We start from the raw sequence: 21,613 nt of genomic DNA, 5'->3' as shown, positions 1-21,613 counted from the left end.
TATTAATAGTTACTTACACCTAAACAAAAGTGTGGGGCGCCTGTTTGCTTAATCCTGCATTCTTTTCCTTGCTTTCCTCAAAAAACTCTGGTATGCACGACATTTGTGCTTGCTGATGCCTAAACATAAAATTGTGGGCTGCTTACCCTAACTTGCATACGATTCTATACAGATGTGAGTATTGAAAACGTACTTTATTGATGCAATGTGAATATACAGACGTAGGTAAAGAAAGAACTTTATGGATGCAAAATTTTACGTCAGTAATGCGAATTGTCAAGCAATTCTAACAATGACATGTGTAGCCTACACTTAGTGGGTCTTGAGGAAGCTTATCAGGTATGGAACCAAATTACATGCAAGTCTTTGATAACAATCACTTTACTGCCTTCATTGCTCACATCATCACTCGGCACATAGCAAGATTTAATCCCACGTATCCGTGCTGTGAGATCTTGCTTTCGGAAACTTCTCAATTTAAATATGTCTGGATAGAATTGTACGGAAGTTTAGCCGTAAGTAACCGTTAGTATTGTGGATCTCAGAAAGTTTTACTTTATACTTTTTGGTGCATCTTGAAATAAAAGTGTGGTTTAAAAAAATTTTAAAATTTTGTTTTAGTTCGTTGTGTGAACACCACAGTCAGCATATTTAACCCTTTTTTGTCTTGCGTCTTTTCGCTGATATAATTACTTTTTGAGCATTAAATATTTATTCATGTATGCACATTTGACCCTTAGAATTTGTTACTTGTTAGATTACAGAACCTTTAGAAAGATAAAATTTGTAATTATGCCATATGCATTTTGGCTTTCAGACAAAACTAAAGCAAAGTAATATTCTTGTTTTGGATTAAACAGGGAAACTTTATCATCTTATATTGAACTATGTAAGTATTTGATTTTACTCCCCTGAAAAGTATCTGTACTTTTCTTCATTGTCATGAGAAATACCAAGGAAAATAGACTTCCTTCATTTGAAAAGTAAATGAGCTTGCAAATTTGGTACCAAATTCTTCATGTCTCAGGTCAACTGTATAGATTTTATTTGTATTAAATCGACAGGTTCATTTGCAAAATTTCATATTTTTCTTTTGAAGTATACTACTGTGCCATGCCCTGTTTCCTGTCTAAGAAATGGTAATTGTCAGTTTTCTCAACAGGGTAAATTAAAAGTAATATGCCGTCAGAAAAGCAGAGCAAGGAGAAGAAGGAAAGGGGGAAAAGAAGAAGCAGGCATAAGGACAATGAAGACAGTGAAAAGGAAAAGGAATCTCCACCCTCAGAATCAGAAAAAGATAAGGAGGAGGTAGAGAATGTGGAGGTGCAAGATGAAGAGGAGGAAGAGGAAGGGGGAATTCGTATAGGAGACATTTACCTCCCTCCTCCACCACCGCCTGCTTGCACTTTTGATAGCACTGGCCCACGATTAGTTATAACTCACATTGAGAACGAGTTCTTCAAGAGTTATGCTGGTCGACAGGTGAGTATCATTGATATGCTAAGTGTTGAAAATGTCAAAATTGGTGTTTAATGTATTGTATATTGTGGGGACGCATGGTAAATTTAAATCAAGACAACGTTGCTATATATGAAACATCATTCAACATTTGGAAATTTGTAGTGGATGGCACCAACCTAAAGGACCAATAACAAAGTGCCCATATATAAAAAAAGACACAAAAATGAGAAGCAGATGTGAACATTATCATCCAGCAGAGTAATTTAACTGGGCTACTGAGTTTCATATCTAAACTCATTAGATATACTGTGAGATGAGATGGAGGTTGGAGCAAGATTGGTCCAATTAATAATCTAGAAGCTCCAGTCCTTGTATGCAGTGAATGCAGGTCAACTTTAACAGTGAAAAAAATTTTATGTGAATGTCCAAACTTGAAATAAACAGTGAATGTAAACTTTGGAAATGTACCAGTTAAGGAAAGTTTGTGAATCCTCATGTTTCAGTCAAGTATTACCATAAATCTCTTGAAGTTTCATCAGAATCTTCAGCACTTTCAGAGTATCTTGTCAAAGTTTACAAAGCAGCAGCATATTAGATATTGTATGATGTAGTTGATTTGATTCTTTTCATGAGGGCAAACACTTTGACCCAGCCGTGTGAAAGTTGAGATCTTTAGTTAGAGAGGTCTTTTTATAACTAAATGTGTAAGAATTTTGTTTGATATATACTATGCCACAAAGTGATATTAGATGTTTGGGGAATAGAATGTAGTGTAAGGTACAGTTGGGAGAAACATTTGCCTGTAGACGTGTGTCCTGATAGTAACAGATAAAAATGGATCAAGCCCAGTATTGCAATAGGGACTTCGTCATATGAAAAGGAAGGACACTCTCTGGTACTGTAATTTTGACTCATCTTATTATTGTCCTCTTGTTTGGCCCCTGATTACATTGATCCAATCCATTTATGGACAGAATGTAAAGTAACGTTAACTGTTGAACGTTTTGTGTGTGAATGTCCAAAATGTAATCAATAACGAGTGTCAAGTTTTGGAAACATCGATAGAAGAATTTTGTCAGAATCTCCATCATTTGGACTTAAACTAATAATAGAATTTTTTATAAAAAAGCTCTAATCTAATAAAAATATAAACACTGTCATTAACTCAGACAAATCCTACGGGCCTGCCAATGAGATCAGTAGTTTGGTTAAATTACATAATAATGTAAACAAGTGCCTGATCCAGTTGTCTTAAGTGCTATATTAGTAGTATTTTCTGAACTTTATTTTAGAATCAGGGAGGTTTTAAGAACTTTCATGTTATCTTCCTAAGTAACTTTATGTGAAAACACCAGAGCTTTTAAAAAAAGCTTGTTTTCATTAGATATTTTCTCATATTTTCAGGTTCTTGGACCATTCCACAAGAGTTTCACATCCATTGTTGGACCAAATGGAAGTGGAAAAAGTAATGTTATTGATTCCATGTTATTTGTGTTTGGGTATCGAGCCCAAAAAATTCGTTCAAAGAAGATATCTGTGCTTATACATAATTCTGAAGCACATCCAAATGTTGAGAGCTGCACGGTAGCTGTCCATTTTCAAAAGATTATTGATAAAGGAGAAGACTTTGAAGTTGTTCCTAATACTCAATTTGTTGTGTCAAGGACAGCTTTTAGAGATAATTCTTCATTTTATCAAATGAATGGAAAGAGGTGTCAATTCAAGCAGGTAGCAAAGGAGTTGCGAAGTTTCGGAATTGATCTGGACCATAACCGTTTCCTTATTCTTCAAGGAGAAGTTGAACAGATTGCTATGATGAGGCCTAAAGCACTCACAGAGCATGACACAGGGATGTTGGAGTTTTTAGAAGACATAGTTGGTTCTTCAAGATTCAAGGAGCCTATTGAAAAATTGTTCAAAAGGGTTGAGGAACTCAATGAAGCCAGAGGAGAAAAATTGAATCGTGTTAAACTCGTCGAAAAGGAAAAGGATGAACTGGAAGGCCCGAAAGACGCTGCGGTAGAGCACATTAAGATGGAAAACGATTTGACCCGGAAAGTTCATGTTCTGTACCAGCATAATTCCCTTGATTGTGCTCGCACAAAAGAAGAAGCAGAAGAAAAGAAAAAGGCTATTGATGAAGGTATGAGTGATGTGAAGAAAAAACTTGAAGAGATTGAAGCTATAAGAACTGAGAAGTCTGAAGAGATCAAGAAAATTGGTAAGAACTTGGAGAAGATCAGCAAAGTAAAGGAGGAATGCTCTGAAAAATTCAAGGGACTTGAAAGTGAAGATGTGAAGCTACAGGAAGATCTCAAACATAAAAATCAGAAAAGAAAGAAAACAATTGCCCAGCTGAAAACTGAGAAAGATAAGCTGGAAGAACTCCTCCAAGTACCTGAGAAGAATGAAAAAGATATTGCAGAATGTGAGAAGCTTCGTGATGACTTAGAAAAGCAAAGAAAGAAGGAAGAGGAAGCTTACCATAGAGCTATGTCTACACTAAACTCAGAAACACAGCAGCTTCAGGATGAAAAAGCTAAGTTTGAGACAAAGCTCATTGACTTACGTAAAGTTGTGGACGAAACAAAGAGTGTCGTAGATATTGCGCAGTCAGAGTTGGATATTTACTTGAGCACAGAGCGTAATGAGCAGAAGAAACTTGATCAGATCAAAACTGGTTTGGAAAAGGCTAAGGAAACAATAACAAGCAAGAGTGAGGAAATAAAGAGATTGGAGAAAGAAGTTCCCCAGAAAGAAAAACAACTCAAGGAAAATACACAACGACTTCAGCAACTGCTTCCTGAGCAGCAGAGGGTAGAAGAAGAGCTGCGAACTCTTCGCTTAAAATTGGATGAAAAGAGAAGTGCGATGCAGTCATGCCGGTCTCGAGGTAGAGTTTTAGATGCTATAATGGAGCAGAAAAGAAATGGAAACATTCCTGGTATATTTGGACGTCTTGGTGATTTAGGTGGTATTGATGAAAAGTATGATGTTGCAGTTAGTACAGCCTGTGGAGCATTGGACAATATTGTTGTAGATTGTGTAGACAGCGCCCAGCAGTGTATCAACTTTCTAAAGAAGAATGGTATAGGGACTGCTACTTTTATAGCTTTAGATAAGCAAGAAAGATGGAGGGCTCAGTGTGAAAGACGTATGCAGACTCCAGAAAATGTACCACGTTTATTTGAACTCATAAGAATGAATGATGAAAGAGTTAAAACGGCATTCTACTATGCATTGCGTGACACACTTGTTGCAAATGACATGGACCAGGCTGCTCGTATTGCCTATGGAAAAGTTCGTCACCGTGTAGTCACTTTAAAGGGAGAGCTAATAGAAACATCAGGCACAATGAGTGGAGGTGGCCGCTCAGTAAATCGTGGTCGCATGGGGAAGCAGGCTGCCATAGTAAATATTGATCCCAAAGAAATAGAAGGAGTAGAGACCAGAGTTGACCAGCTTACTCAACAGTCTGGGCAGCTCCGGAAAGAAAGGGCTGAACTTGACAACTTGACCAGCCAGCTCACAAGAGATATAAAAGTGATGAAATCTGATAATGAAAGACATAAAATGGCTATTGAGGCTGCCGAACAACAGTTCAAATCTTTCAAAGAACAAATCAAAGTCCAAGAAGAAAAGGTCAAGTCTGTAAAATCAGATCCAGTTCAGGTTAAAAGCATGGAAAAAGATATTGGTGAAAAAGTCAAAGTTTACAAGAAAGCTGCATCATCTGCCCAGGAGATAGAAAGCGAAGTCTCAAAAATCCATGCACAGATTGTCGAAGTAACTGGTGGTAAGATGAAAGGTCTAAAGAAAGCTTTGGATACTGCTACAAAGAAGCTGGAGAAAGTCATTGCTGAAATTACTCGTCTTCAGGTGGGAAACATTTTAATTGTTTCATTTCTCTTTGACTCAGCTTTATTGTAGTATGCATTATAACTAGTGTGCTGAAACATTTGCTCTTTACTCCTTAGGACTTTTAGCATTGCTAGTCTTATAGACACCTGAGGTTGGTGCATACGTTTATATATTAAGGCGTATTGTTCTGCCTCATCACTAAGTAACTATTTGGCTTGTAGTTAATTTTCTCTTTATTGCTGAAGTAAACCTAAGATATTTGTTGAATCAAAAATCTTTTAAAAATTTTATTATATCAGTACTTACAAAACTTTCATATGGCTATAACTTTACCCGTGCAGCAAAGAAAAATTTTACTCTTATAACTGGTTGGGTTGTCAAGCTGTTAGTTTTCTAACTCATCACTTGCAGGTAGCTAAAGTGAGTTTCCACTTTTCCAGTCATTCTTTACTCTGCTGCTATTGAGCGGTACTGGTTGAAGGAATTTCACGCAGGATTAATGGTCTGTTGTTGAATTGTCGTTCATGGCTGTCATCTGAGAGCTCCATTAGGATATGTGGAGCAAAGGATTGCTCAGATAGATTTCATAAGTTGAACTGTGATGGCCACATTCATAGTGAGGAATCTGTAGACCAGACTTATGATCTAGAAAGTAGAGGTAAGGTTCGTGTAAGCTGAGATATTTTTAGGTTAACAGGAAGAAATTAAGTTGGAAGATACAGAGAGAAAATGCAGAATCAGAGAAAGTAAGAATACCAGTGCTAGTGAAGACGAGAGTAGGTTAATTTTGGATCTTACATCACTTGACCCATCCATTATCTCTGATCTCATTCCTTCTGCTCCTAGCAGCCAAGCAGCTCCTCTGGACTCTCTTGGGATTTAAGCTACTAACTAGAGATACAGATACTGTAAGGAAACGATGTTGGAAATGGCTAGTATGATGAAAGAAATATTGGAGAAGGCCAGTGGGCCAGTTCCCTCCATGATATGCTGACTTTCAAAGTCCCCTTTTCAGTCAAATGTGAATGAGCCCTCTAATGGTCTGGTAGATTCCACAAGACTTGCTTCACCCACAGAACCAAATGTTCACGGTGTAGACTTGAGAGATGAGTCAGCCAAGGATGGGTTGTGCCCTCATGCATCCTTCCTTTGTTCCCATTTGATTTCCTGAGGGGAGGAGGGTAAGACAGAACTTTTTTTTTCCTCTTGACATCTTAATCCATAAAGCTCCATGTCAACCCTTTTGTGGTAAGACAAAACAATCCCCAAAAGACAGGTCCAGCAAAAATTCTGTTTCCAGTGTGCCTTCAGATATGGACATAGTGCACCCAAATACAACTGTGAGAATTGATAAGAGCTTGTCACCATCTTGATGTAGTAAACAGGGTAAATAGAAGGAGGTGCATAATTTGCTTGCTGACTTGCTGATTCTTAGTGGTGGAGGTAAGTTTGTTGCTTTTGATGACCACACAAAAGAATTTTCACCTGCAAAGAGCGCTAAACATCTTTGAACTGTTGTTATCACAGACAATAATGACCACTTTCAGCCTAACGGTTTTCTAGTTGAGTATGTTTTCACGCATAGCTGTTCTTGTCCAGGTAAGATATGTTTTCACACATAGCTGTTCTTGTCAAGGTAAGATAGAGGAGTGGTTGTACATCTTTCTTATGCACTTCAGCATCTTGTGTTGCCCAGCTCTCCCTCTAGTGTTGTGTTGAAAGTTACTGCTCTTTGAATGTTTAATGGTTATTTCCATGCCTGGACCTTCAGGTTTTTTTTATTCAGCTGAGACATTGGCTTAGAAGTTGGTAGATCCATTAGTTACATTTTCCTCAGAGACTAATGTGATTGTTGGACACTCTGGTATTGAAACAATAAGCTCAGTCAGATATTCCTGAGGCAGACAGTAACCCTTGAGTCAGAGGAAGATGAATATTCATGTCTGCATATAGATAACTCATTGGTAAGTTTTATAAAAAAAAAAAATAGGAATTTCCATAATGAAGTTATTTAATTCATATAGTGGTTAGTGTTGTGGCATACCACTCAGATGCCACGGGTTTGTGTCTCCCCCAGGGCAATGAAAAATCACCGGCTCTGTATCATGATCTGTTACTGTTGCAGTGTGGGGTCGCGTTGGGAGGTTGAAACCAACACTCTTTGGAAGCGTGAATTCAAATCAATGGCCCCTGTATGCTTGTTCCATGTGATTAGGTTTCATCTATTTTTTAAATAATAATGCTGAACCTACCACACATTCATGATCCCTCCCTCCCCCTCCCAACTTCCCCACAATTTTGTAGGGTAAAGAAAAGAAGGGCAGGAAACTCACTTGAGCTGCCTGCAAGTGAGAAAGTAGAAAACAGACTTGCCATTAAAACAACCAGGTACTGTATAATTGTGAAATTCTTTCTTTGTTGCATTGTTGAAGTTATACTTAGCTAAATTTCTGTTGAGCATTGAAATCAATTATTTTATTAAGAGTGTTCATGCATTTTCATAAATGTACATTTTGAGGAGTGTGGTGGGTTTTGTTATAGCATTACTGTAGCCATCTAGGACTGCTATTTTAAAGTAATTTTTTTGTTAGAGGGAAGGATAATTCTCTATAGGTTTCAGGTGACAACTTTTAACTTGCGTCTTTGGTGGAATTTTGTCTTTGTGGTAATGTTTTAGTTTGTAATCAAGTGGTCAGGTGGTATCAGTTTGATCAGTTATTGTATACTTTTTGTTTTGCTTGCAGGTGATGTATATGTTATTTTGTTCACGACACTTACCTGACAGATATATATATAGCTGTATTCTCCGAAGGGACCGACAGAAATTCAAAACTTACGGCTGCGCAGTTGGGCCAGGTGGTTAGTACCCATTCCCGCCGCTGGGAGGCGGGTATCAGGAACCATTCCCATTTTCTATTCAGATTTTCTCTGTCGCCGGTATTGTCAACACCTGTTGTCAATACCTCCGTCGCTGATGGTTTCGGAAACTTTCCCACTGAGTATTCTGATTGTCTTTTGGTTTTTGACTTTGGATTTGTGGATAGGCATACGCTTCTGTGGACTGTTTTGATTTTGGTTTTGGCTTTTCTTGAACAAGATGTCTGGTTCTAGTTCTGCTAGTTTCAGGGTGTGTGTTGTGAAGGAGTGTAAGGTGAGGCTACCGAAAGCTTCGGTAGACCCTCACACAGTATGCATGAGATGTAGGGAGCATGTCTGTTTGTTGGATGATCGCTGCAAGGAGCGTGAGTCTTTGCCTGATTCTGATTGGAAGGCTTACGACTCTTACATACGCAAGTTAGAGCGTGACCGTATCAGGAGGTCTTCCTCCAGGAGTGTGTCTGCTGGTGGGAGTCAGGGTATTAATTTGTCACCTGTTAATCCTACTAATGCTTCACCTTTCCCTGTAGAGTCGCCTTCAAACCCTGTGATTGCGTCTGCGGAAGGTAATGCCCTTGCGCAGATTTTGAACTCCATTCGTGCCTTGGAGTCGAAAGTGCTGGCTATTGAGAGTGTAGTGAAGTGCAGTGATCCCCCTAGTGTTGTGGAGGGGGCGTCAGATCGGCCCTATAATGCCTCTAGGCCTGGACCTCTGCCGAACTCCCAGGACTTAGGGAGTGGGCATGTCGAAAGCCGCAAGAGGGTTACGGGGACCCCCCACCGATCTGGCGTCCCTTCGGCAGGCCATGTTGACGTTTCCCAGGCTGCCAAGGATCGTGCTCGCGCATGAGTCCTTAAGGATTGCTTCTCGTCCTCCGAGGCGCCCTCTTCACGCAAGGGGTAGTGTTCTCGGGTGGACTCTCGTTCTTTCAAGAGGAGCTTCGCAGAGGAGGACGCTTCTCCTCCTCTTTCTCGTGCGCTAGTTTCTTCACCTGACTGGTTGCACGAGTTGCCGCCGCAGAAGAGGACCAGGACTTCTTCTGAGGAGGACGTTTTTGAGCGTCCCAGCCGCCCCAAGAAGAGAGCTGTCGTCAGCCATGGTAGAAGGAGGAGGACGTCTCCTTCCCCCTCTTCTTCTCATAAGAGCAGCCCTTCTCCTGAGAGGGATTCTTCTCCTTCAAAGCGTCTTCTCCAGAGCATGCAGCGGCAGTTGGCTTCCCTTCTCGCTGCAAAGGAGTCTGAGCCTCGTAGGCGCCGCAAAGATTTGACGCTGCCAGTTAAGAGGTCTAAGAGGTCTTCCTCTCCTGCTCTTCGTTTGTCTCTCTCTCCTGCGAGTTCTCCTAGTCGTCCTCATCGTTCGTCGGATCGTCGGCTTTCCTTGCCTCGTCGTGACGCTCCTCAGGCTGCTGTTCCTGATTTTTCTCTGGCTGCTCAGGACGCCCCTCTTGCAGCTCAGCTAGCCGCTCGTAGGGATTCGCGGCAAGACGTTCGACAGGACGCTCGTCTTGCTTCTCATCACGCTCTTCAGGACGCTCACCAGGACGCTTCTCTCCCATCCCGTCTAGACTCACTGCAGGACGCTCATCAGGATGCTCGGCAGCTTGCGAGGCAGGACACTCGTCAGGACGCTTCTGTGCGGGACGCTCCGGAGTGTTCTTCTGCTTCTTCGCACAAGAAGAGGTCTCTTTGCCGAATCGGATCTAAAGGTCTTAGTCTTCCTCAAATCCCGGAAGGCTCTCCTGTCGCTCCCATCGAAGAGGGAGGTTTGTCTCAGGAGTCGGACCCTGCAGAGCAGGAACAGCCCCCTTTGTCGTCTTTTTCCGACTATCAGGTTTTGGCCAGTATGCTGAAGGAATTATTTCCTGATAAATTTCAGCCTTCTGCTCCTCTATCCCCCCCTTCGCAGTTAGCTTCTTCGAAGGTGAGGAAATCGCCCGGCTTCCTGCAGATGAAGACTTCGCTCGCTACTAGAAAAGCCTTCAAGAAAGAACTCTTGGATGGAAGATAGGAAATCTCAAGGCAAATCTTCCTTTGCTCTACCCCCGTCTAGATTGTGCAGGAAAGCTGGAATTTGGTACGAGACGGGAGAAGAAATTGGTTCCAGGGTCCCTTCTTCTTCCCAAGGCGACTTCGCGAGTCTCGTCGACGCTTCGAGGAGGGCTCTCCTTTCTTCAGCTAAGGTGACCTGGACGCTTTCTGAGACTGACCACCATCTTAAAGGCCTCTTCAGGACTATGGAGGTCTTCAACTTTTTAGATTGGTGCTTGGGGGCCTTGGACTTGAGGACTCGGAGTCCAGACTCTATCTCTCTGGGGGAGCTGTCCAGTGTGCTGTCTTGCATGGACAAGGCCGTCAGAGATGGTGCGGATGAACTGGCTTCTCATTTTGGTACGACCCTCTTGAAGAAGAGGGCTTTATACTGCAATTTTGCAGTGAAGTCGGTTTCTCCTGTTCAGAGGGCGGAATTGCTTTTCGCCCCTCTGTCTAGCCATCTCTTCCCCCAGCCACTAGTCAAGGATCTCGCCTCCAGCCTTAAGGAGAAGGCTACTCAGGACCTCCTTGCGCAGTCTTCCAGACGTCCTAATGTCCCGTCTACGTCATCGCAGGGACTAGCCTCCAAGAGGCAGAAGCCCTTTCGTGGCAAATCTTCCTCCTCAAGATCCTTTTCTCGAGGAAGAGGCCTCTCCAGAGGCGGAGCCCTTCTAACCCAAGGGGCAAGAAATGACTCGCCAAACCTCCAGACACCAGTAGAGCCAGGCTTCTCTTGTTTTCGAAGCTTGAGAGTAAGAGGGCGGACTCCTGGTCCTCAGTGTAATCGACAAAGGTTACAGGATCCCGTTCCTCGACCCCCTGTCCTCAACTCCCAGGGATCTGTCGCCCTCTTACCGCCCAGAGAAGCAACAGATTCTTTTCGATCTGCTGGAACAAATGCTCGAGAAGAAAGCCATAGAGCGAGTCCTGGATTTGGAGTCTCCAGGTTTCTACAATCGTCTCTTCTTGGTTCCAAAACAGTCAGGGGGGTGGAGACCAGTCCTGGACGTCAGCAGACTGAACCATTTTGTCATCAAGGAGAAGTTCAAAATGGAGACGTCTCAGTCTGTTATAAATGCGTTAAGACCAGGCGATTGGATGGTCTCTCTGGATCTCCAGGACGCCTATTTTCATGTCCCCATTCATCCTCGGTCGAGAAAGTTTTTGAGGTTTGTCCTGGGGGGATGAGTGTACCAGTTCAGAGCTCTCTGTTTCGGACTGAGTACGGCTCCTATGGTTTTCACAGTCCTGATGAGGAACGTTGCCCGGTGGCTTCACCTTGCGGGCATAAGGATGTCGCTCTATCTGGACAACTGGCTCATACGAGCTTCTTCGAAAGAAAAGTGTCTGGAGGACTTACATTCAACATTGGAGCTGATGAAGTCCCTGAGACTTCTTGTGAATTTAGAGAAGTCACATCTGATCCCTTCTCAGTCCATTCTTTACCTGGGGATTCAGATGGATTCAGTGGCTTTTCGAGCTTTTCCATCCCAGGAACGTCAGCAGCACTGCTTCGAAAAAGTTTCGGCCTTCCTGGGGAAAGAAACATGCTCGGTAAGGGAATGGATGAGTCTGCTGGGGACCATTTCATCGCTAGAGAAGTTTGTTTCCCTGGGGAGGTTGCATCTCAGGCCCCTCCAGTTTTTCCTTGCGGACAACTGGACGAACACGGAGGATCTAGAGGAGTCTCTCAAGATCTCTCTCTCTGTCAAGGACCATCTACGGTGGTGGCTCGATCCCGTAAAATTGGCAGAAGGGGTCTCTCTCTCTCTTCAGAACCCCGACCTAGTGTTGTTTTCCGACGCGTCCACGTCGGGATGGGGAGCAACACTGGGGGGAGGAAGTGTCAGGCACCTGGAAGGGGGAACAGGTGTCCTGGCACATCAATCTAAAAGAACTGGGAGCGATTCTCTTAGCTCTTCAGTTCTTCGAAAATCAAGTTGCAGGCCGAGTGGTTCAAATCAACTCAGACAACACCACGGCCCTGGCGTACCTCAAGAAACAAGGAGGTACTCATTCTCGGTCCCTGTTCCTGATTGCAAAAGAGATCCTGCTGTGGGCATATTCTCGTCAAGTTACAATTCTCACGCGCTTCGTAGCAGGGGTCGAGAATGTACGCGCAGACCTTCTCAGTCGGCAGCGTCAACTTCTGCCGACAGAGTGGACTCTGCACGCAGAAGTGTGTCAGGAGCTTTGGAAGCTTTGGGGGCGTCCCCTGGTGGACCTCTTTGCAACGTCAAGGACCACAAGGCTGCCTCTTTACTGCTCTCCCGTGCTCGACCCGGGGGCAATAGCAGTAGATGCCTTTCTTTGGGACTGGAAGGGTCTGGACCTGTATGCCTTTCCCCCATTCAAGATTCTGGGGGAAGTTATCAGGAAGTTTGTAGCCTCAGAAGGGGCGAGAATGACGTTAATCGCCCCCTTTTGGCCTTCAGCTGAGTGGTTCACAGAGATCATGACATTCTTAGTGGATTTTCCAAGAACGCTTCCCATGAGAATAGATCTTCTCAAACAACCCCACTTCGAAAGGTACCACAAAAACCTTCCCGCTCTGAGTCTGACTGCATTCAGACTATCGAAAAGTTGCTCAGAGCGAGGGGTTTTTCTAGACCAGTGGCTAAGGCGATCGCCAACGCCAGGAGAGCCTCCTCCAGTGCAGTGTACCAGTCGAAGTGGATCATTTTTAGGAAGTGGTGCAAACTTAAGGGAATTTCCTCTACCACAACCTCTGTGTCCCAGATAGCAGACTTTCTTTTTTATTTGAGGAAGGAATTAAAGCTGGCAGTACCTACCATCAAAGGCTACAGAAGCATGCTGTCAGCGGTCTTTAGGCATAGAGGCCTTGACTTATCGGACAACAAAGACCTTCATGATCTCCTAAGGTCTTTTGAGACTTCTAAGGTAGCCCTCCCTAAGTTACCTTCGTGGAATTTAGATGTTGTTCTAAAATTCCTTATGTCTAAAAGATTTGAACCTTTACATTCTGCTTCCTTCAAGGACGTAACCAAGAAAACTATTTTCCTAACTGCTCTGGCGACACTAAGAGAGTTAGTGAACTTCAGGCGATCAGCAAGATTATAGGTTTTAGAGGCCTTGATGCTGTCTGCTCTCTGAGCCCTATGTTTCTTGCAAAAGAATGAAAACCCGTCTTCCCTTGGCCCAGGTCCTTCGAAATTAAGGGCTTGATGGACATCACTGGACAAGAACCGGAGAGAACCTTGTGCCCTGTCAGGGCTCTGAAATTTTACTTACAGAGGACCCAGAATTGTAGAGGTCCTTCTAACAATCTATGGTGCTTGGTTAAGAGGCCTGATATACCTCTCTCTAAGAATGCTCTGGCGTTCTTTTTAAGAAGCACCATCATAGATGCCCATTCCAGTGTTCAAGACGAGGATTTGAGACCTTTGAAAGTTAAGGCTCACGAAGTGAGAGCCATTGCTACCTCAGTGGCTTTCCAGAAAAACCTGTCTCTCAATGACATTCTGGGTGCCACTTTTTGGCGAAGCAATTCTGTCTTTGCTTCGCATTATCTTACTGAAGTAAAGACGTCCTACGAGAATTGCTGTGCGCTAGGGCCTTACGTTTCCGCAAATACGATCTTGGGGACAGAAAGCGACTCTCATCCTCTCCTTTAATTTTGGTTAGGTGTGTTTTCTTTAAATTTTCTAGTGGTGTTGTTTTTATGGTTGTTGTGTCTCCACCGGTGGTGGTCGTCCCAGTCCTTAGTTTATGTTATGAATTCATGACGTAACTAGGCTTGGTCAGGTGGTTGTTTGGTTTGTCGCTTGCCCTCACAGTAAGGTCATATGGTCTAGTCACATTGTGGTCTCGCCCCTGTTGACAGATCATCTAGATTTCACCAGCTTTATAGGTCCCTACCTCGCTGGAGTCTCTAGTAAAGCAAAAGCAGACTTGGGTGACAGTAATCACGAAGTCAGCAATGCTAACAGGTAAGGAACCAAGGCGTCAATCGCCTACATATAATTGTTTCCTAAATCCTATTCTGTCTCTTCCCATCTAAAATGGTGGGATTCAGCTATATATATATCTGTCAGGTAAGTGTCGTGAACAAAATGATATTTTATAATAAAATAAAGTTTGTTCATACTTACCTGGCAGATATATGTAATCATAGTACCCACCCTCCTCCCCTCAGGAGACAGTAGTTCTAGATTCTAGAAAATCTGAATAGAAAATGGGAATGGTTCCTGATACCCGCCTCCCAGCGGCGGGAATGGGTACTAACCACCTGGCCCAACTGCGTGTGCCGTAAGTTTTTGAATTTCTGTCGGTCCCTTCGGAGAATACAGCTATATATATATCTGCCAGGTAAGTATGAACAAACTTTATTTTATTATAAAAATATCATTTTTATGTGCATAATGTAACCTCATTAATCCAGATCTGATAAATCAATAATCCCTGATAACTCTTGCAGGTCTTGTTATCCTAGATGTAAAGAGACAGTTGAAATAGTATGAAGTAACCAACAGCAAAATTATTTTAAAATGCTATCAAATTTAGATATGGAAAATATTGAGTTAACACAGCAAAATCATTAAAACAAAGAACAAAGGTGGATATGGAAAACTGATGACATCCTCTATTTAGAAAATTCACCTCATACACCGGTAATTAAAAAACCAGAATGCTGAGATATATTCAAAATTTGTAATTTGATAAGACGGAAAACACAAGTCTGTAAGTCATTAGAAATGTCTGTAGGTAGATAAAGATAAGATTTTCAAATATTTTTGACAAATGATCTGCCAAACAGTAGATGAAAAGCATTTAGAAATTATTTCAGGAAGTATCATGAAGCAAAGTATACTGAATAAAAACATTAGTAAAGAAGTAGTGGATAAAATAATAAAAATTGTAGATTAAAAGAAGTGAAATGACATACAACAGAAGCTAGAATAAACAGTAAAATCTGACAGTTTTATATCAGCATAGGGTCATCTTCCCTTAGTCTGGGTTCATGAGTAGACATTATACTGTCATGTTATTTCCAGTTTTTCATTATGACAATCCGTTTCAGGTAGCGATTAAGACGGCTAAACGTAACACCCAGAAGACAGAAGAGAAGATCGCTACCATGGAATCTGAAGTTAAGGAATTAGAAGATGAACTCAAGGGAATGCAAGAGAAAAGGCAAGCTATTGAAGATGCAGCAAGTTTGGTTTTAAAAAACTTGCAGGAAGTGACTGTAAGTTATAATTTTTATTTATATATTACTTGCTTAGGCTTGAGATTTTTTATAGCCATTATTATAGCGTAGTTTATCTTCCTTAACTATACTGGTAAGGAAATCTGACTGCCAATGGTGTTTGAAATATAGTTCTTGATACCAGACCTTGAAAGTGTGGTAGTCTGGGAATAAAAATGTTGCGTGGAAGACATGTTGGAATGGAAGGCCTTTAGTATCCAGGAAAAGTGAATGTGTGCAAGATAGCAGTTTGTAGGAGAGGTTGATATGTAGGTGATGAACCATCCTTATAGATACTGTATGTAAATTGGTATATGTTTGGGAAATTTTCTTGAGAGGTTCAGCTGTTGACCTTTAATTTTCTAGGTGCTGTAATGAATACAGTTCAGCTTGCAATGTTTGTGATTGAGTTGTCTGTATAATTGTCAATTAATAATTGTCTTTAACAGCAAGAGGAGTTGGAGCTTAGTGAACAATTGACTGAACTGAAAGCTGAGCATGAAGAGATTGTCAAAAAAGAAAACAAAATTAAGGCAAGCCGGATTGAAATTGACCAAGAATTGGAAAAGTATGATGGCATTATCAAGGAAAACAAAGCAAAAATGGCACACTGGAAGAAATTGGTGAGTATTTGAAAATTTTAAGTTGCTTTTAACTGAGATTTAGGGGGGTTCGTGAAATTCATTTGGCAAATCACACATGGACAGGTTGTGAGCATAGTATTGTTTTCTTTTATTGCTTGCTGTGAACTTGTTTAGCATTGCATTTCGTGCATTGCTTACTGCGAGTTCATGTTTGGTGGTATTAAAACTGTTTTTTTTTATCATTTTGAAGCTGAATATCTAGTTTATTGAAATATGTTCATACATGGAAAACAAAAAGAAAAGGGAAAAGGGACTCAAATTTAGCAGAAAATTTTGTAAAGAAACAGATGAAGAAACAGGATAATGTCATTGGAATCACAAATGGTCAATATTCAGATTTTTTCTCACGACTTGAAAATTTTTGCATTTTTGCTTTCGCCTTCGAGTATGCATTAACATAAAAGACACTGCAATACTTGACTGCCCAGTCCTAATTTTTTTCCCGCTCGAAAAAATTAAACCCTCTCCATAGTGGGGTAGTGCCCTCAGTGCACCTCACGCATTGCGCTGTAGGCATTACTTGAGGTTCTTAGCAGAGTCCCTTTAGCCCCTAGCTGCAACCCATTTCATTCTTTTAACTGGACATCCCTTCATATTCTCTTCCATCTTACTTTCCACCCACTCTTAACTACATTGTTTCACAGTGCAACTGCAAGGTTTTTCTCCTGATACACATTTAAACCTTTTTACTCTCCATTTCCCTTTCAGCTCTGAATAACTTCATTCAACACGTGGCCTTTGGCCTAAATTTTATATTTCATTCCATACAAATAAACTCTTGATTTTTATTAATGCAAGCATATAATAGTGAAGTGGTGTTTGAGAAGTGACTGAGGGAGTCGGTACCTTTTCTGTCATTACATGCACCTATGTCCTTTGCCTACCTTGTGTATCCTATATTTAACTCTGACAAAAACTTGAACTTCTCCAGACTCATATAGTAGAGGCTCTGCTACAATGAACTTAGTTCAACTATGTCCCCTTACTTGGAAGCAATGAGTAAAAATACACTCTTGAATTACTACTAATGAGTGCTTAGTATACCATGTTATCAAGACTTACACCTTGACAGGGCTATTTTCATACTGGATTTATTTGTATTTTGTGTCTCTCCAACAGATGAATCGCTTAGAACTATCTGAGATCCCCCTTGAAAAGGATAATGAGGAAGGTGAATTGGCAGTATTAGATGAAGCTGCCCTTGATGAAATTGATATAAAGCAATTGAAATATCAAATAACTGTCTTGGAAGATAAACTTGCTCAATCCAAACCTAATTTAGCAGCTGTTCAAGAGTACCGCAAAAAGGTAAGATATTTTTCTGATTGTTTATTTGACTGACAGTCATGTCCCATGGTGTAGGCTTACAGCTCCCCCAGATCCTTAACCTTGATTTTAAGAAGGTATATACTAAAACTGCTGTGATTGTGTGGGATAGTGAGGGTGAGCTCATGAAAGGCTATAAACCACTACCCATTATTGAGTATATTTGTGTACTTCATCCTTTTTATGCGTCTGTATGCTTGATATTTGCCCTCTGTATGATGAATTATTGACTCATGTGTTCTAATCATCTGCTGTATTAATCTTCTCTTGTCCTTTTCTGTTTTATGTATTTTTTTTTATTTATTTTATGCTTTGCTTTCTTACATCTTATGTGAATGTGTAGTTATGGATAGAAGGAGAGAGATGCATTTACCTCCATGCTTTTACATATATAATACTCAGATTTATGTGAATAGTAGTTGATAAAATGCACATAAAATTTAACTTGTGAATGTGTAGTTATGGATAGAAGGAGAGAGATGCATTTATCTCCATGCTTTTACATATACAGGTATAATACTCAAATTTATGTGAATAGCAGTTGATAAAATGCACATAAAATTTTTACATTTTTTTTTACAGGAAGAAATTTACTTGCAACGTGTAGCAGAGTTAGATGAAATCACAGGAAAAAGAGATGAGCAGCGAAAGTACCATGAAGATTTACGAAAACAGCGCTTAAATGAATTCATGGCTGGTTTTACAATTATTTCTAACAAATTGAAAGAAATGTATCAGATGATCACTCTGGGAGGTGATGCAGAGCTGGAATTGGTCGACTCTTTAGATCCATTTAGTGAGGGAATAGTTTTCAGGTAAGATAAGATTTACAGTTAACTGTGAGCCATTGGTATTTGTCATCTCATTAATTTTGTCGTAATTTTCAGTTTACTTTTAGTTTTAAGATTACCAACAGTTTTTGATGCGTTTTTCATAATGGTGTGAGTATAAATAGTGAAAGAGCTATTAAGAAATTTTGCCAGTAATCAACATTTTTCCTCAGTGTTCGTCCTCCTAAAAAATCTTGGAAGAACATCACAAATCTGTCTGGTGGTGAGAAAACCTTGTCATCACTTGCATTGGTATTTGCACTTCATTATTACAAGCCGACACCACTCTATGTCATGGATGAAATTGATGCTGCTTTGGACTTCAAAAACGTATCCATTGTTGGCAATTATATCAAGGTGAGTTATTTGAGTTTGTACACAATTTTGTACTGTTATGCATCACTTTACATCTGGGATACTTTCTGGTCTAGGATGGTAAAATAATGTTGTGTATAATACTTTACAGAGCATGACTGTTGTGACATATTGTAATGACACTGTACTTCGTTATTTCATGTAATTTGTACAGTTTTAATACAATTTCTCCTTTAGAATTGTCTAGCTGTGTAGCCCATGCATAACTAGTGCTTGTGGAAACACTAATTTTGCCTCAGCATTTGCTTAATAGTATGTTAATAAGAAAATGCTATAGGAAACAATAGCATTGTAAATATGAGTAGCAATAGATGGACATTGATAAACTTAGTAGATATAAATTTTAGTGCTGTAATTTGTAGGTATATTATATCCAGGGCCACAGAAGATGCACCCCTATTTTGAAGAAGAAAACTATTATATCATTTTTAGTCACAGAGCAATATGGTTTGCTTTAGGGGAACAAAAAGTCAACTTTTTACAGATCGGTAGTTAATTTTATTGGAGCTTTCAGCAAATTTTAATCTTGTTTCCTTTGAGTCCATAGGCATTAATTTGGATTCATCAAAATGTTTTACAACATATGCCAAAGTGTTTTAAAGGGAGGGTGTCCTAAGATCCATGAAGCCCTTGTCCTTTTTGTATTTTTAGTGATGTCTTTGATCCCTTTGGGTTGTCATTCTAAGGAACTTAGACATGAAGATAGCTCTCCTTTTAACTTTAGCATCTGTTCGGAGTTTGAGTAAGCCCCATGCCTAATCCAACGGATTCTTACTCACCAAACAGCAAGCAGAGTATTAGTCTGTCTGATGTGCTTGATTTCATGACATATTTGATGTACCAGCATTACGTGTGCAGCTATCTAGCAAGGAAAATCTTCCTTTACCCTGTCAGAGCCATAAGATGTTACCTTGAAAAGACTTCAGAGTTTAGAAAGGAGTGTTCTGTTAAATTTCATTGTATTTGGCTGAGGAAAGTAATTGTTGGTGCCTATATGTCTACCTTTGAGTTTCGTGCATCCATATTACAATTTATGTTAAGGCCTTTGCGGCTTCTGTTGCTTCTCAAGTTAACGCATGTTAACTACTGGAAGTCCCCCCACATCTGCATTCGTTAAGTTTGTCTTGAAAGACACAGTCTATAGGTACATGGATTCATATTTATTTGACTTTGTAGTGGCAGCCCGTGAAGCCTTCTCAACCTGGAAAAGGAGGGGAATGGCTACATTCATCACCCGTTTCATCCTCATAAACCATCCTTTGACCTTTAGGAAATATCTGGTGTTATCCATCACTATGCCTTTTAACCTATTGCTGCATTAACCCATGAGCATGCTATCAAGACCCTGCCTGCATCCTGATCTCTTGTCAGGATAGCCTCAAGACATGTTACATTTGTCTTTGTCTGGGACATTTGAGTACTGCTGCTACCACAGATTAGGCTAATATGAAGTAATGGATTTGTATAAAAACATCAATTTTATTTTAGTCTCATACCTCTACAATATCAATACTTGTCAGGGTTGTCTCATCAGTCATCTGAGTTTAGAATGTGCTGTCATATTATTTATCATTTAAGTACAAGTATTTGAATATTAACAAGATAGATATTCTTAATTCCTTCAATTTATTCAAACTTTAATTTATTTGTGTTGTTTAATGTTTTTTATTATTATTATTATTATTATTATTATTACTCATATATGTCCTCTCTTTTAGGAGCGTACCAGGAATGCCCAATTCATCATCATCTCCTTGCGTTCGCAAATGTTTGAACTGGCAGATAGACTGGTAGGAATTTACAAGACATACAATGCCACTAAGTCCGTCACCATTAACCCAAATAAGTATGTAAATGCAGCAGGACCAACTAATGAGAAAACAAATGGTGCCTTGAACCAGACAGCAATTGTTCCTCCTGTTTTAACTGAAAGTAGAGGGTAGTTATTAGAAAGATAAATTTTAACTGTATAGTTGTATAACTGAATTTTCCTTATAGTGTATAGTTTTGTAGTTTTTCATTTTCATGATGTATAGACATAATAAATATTTGACTTTTATCTTCGTGTCATTTTTTGGAACATGGTTTTCATGTTAATTTTATTTTCATATTACTGTATATACCATATTAATGTAGATTCCATTGTAGTTCCACAAGTACAGATTTGTAGTTCTGCATGTAGTAGAATGGTGATTATAGAAAAGGTGCAATATATGCTTAAATTGTATAACTTTTAACAGTAGACTTGAGGACACCCTTATTTTATCCTGTTCTTTGTTGAAACGGATAAATTAGACTTACCAGGGGTTAGTTTTCTTGCTGCCATCTAATTCACAAAATTCCCTGTGCTCAGTTGTCTGGGCATTGTGTAGAGTAATGTAGCTAGCTTAATTTAAAGATAATTTTAGCCTTTGGAACTACACCAACTGCTAGTGCTGCCATTTTCATTTACAGTATACAGAAATTCATACTTAAGTATTATAGCGCTTTCCCAAAATTAAGTTCTAGTAACAGGTTTACAGTAGGTCAAAGCTGTCCAGTTACAGAATTGAAATGATAAACATATGGCTAGACCATCTTGATGTTTGTTAGTTCATGAGAGTTTACATCTTGATGTAGTTTTCACAACTTGAATGTTAGTTAATCATTGCTATCTTTTGACAATTACACTTAAATTGTTTTATGGAATATGCATCCCGGTGTGAACTTTTGCGTTGTAGTTACTTTAAAATCCCCTTATATTTTTATATTTTGTATTTTGCTCTTATAAAGAGTGTTTTGATACATAAATACACTGTTTTACATGTTCTTTTATTTGCAGATAAGTAAAGAATACAAAGTATTGAAATTGATAGAACAACAGTCTTTAGGGAAAAGATCTAAATTTGATCTTGGTGGTCACGTTAACTGAAACTGACAATTTTTGGTTTATAAATTGTAAGGGCCAGCTAATCCACTTCCTCATCTTTTGTCAGTATTGCTGGACAGTAGTCTTGGTG

The 21,613-nt window shown here is 40.1% G+C and overlaps 1 protein-coding gene across 2 annotated transcripts in view; it reads left to right on the top strand.

Annotated features, from left to right (window-relative positions):
• The window catches only part of glu (structural maintenance of chromosomes 4-like protein gluon), a 33,661-nt gene extending 12,988 nt beyond the window's left edge, over window positions 1-20,673 (top strand). For both annotated transcript variants that reach the window (XM_067082628.1, XM_067082629.1), the window contains 8 exons: window positions 1,163-1,482; window positions 2,866-5,340; window positions 15,272-15,439; window positions 15,889-16,062; window positions 17,203-17,391; window positions 17,992-18,224; window positions 18,413-18,596; window positions 20,333-20,673. In XM_067082628.1, the coding sequence (XP_066938729.1) occupies window positions 1,180-1,482; window positions 2,866-5,340; window positions 15,272-15,439; window positions 15,889-16,062; window positions 17,203-17,391; window positions 17,992-18,224; window positions 18,413-18,596; window positions 20,333-20,557 (3,951 nt within the window). In that variant the 5' untranslated portion in view covers window positions 1,163-1,179 and the 3' untranslated portion in view covers window positions 20,558-20,673. The remainder of the gene's footprint in view (window positions 1-1,162; window positions 1,483-2,865; window positions 5,341-15,271; window positions 15,440-15,888; window positions 16,063-17,202; window positions 17,392-17,991; window positions 18,225-18,412; window positions 18,597-20,332) is intronic.
• The last annotated feature ends 940 nt before the right edge of the window (window positions 20,674-21,613 follow it).

The sequence above is a fragment of the Macrobrachium rosenbergii genome, chromosome 39 (genome assembly GCF_040412425.1).
Source record: "Macrobrachium rosenbergii isolate ZJJX-2024 chromosome 39, ASM4041242v1, whole genome shotgun sequence".
NCBI lineage: Eukaryota > Metazoa > Arthropoda > Malacostraca > Decapoda > Palaemonidae > Macrobrachium > Macrobrachium rosenbergii.
This window is presented reverse-complemented; position numbering and strand designations above follow the sequence as displayed.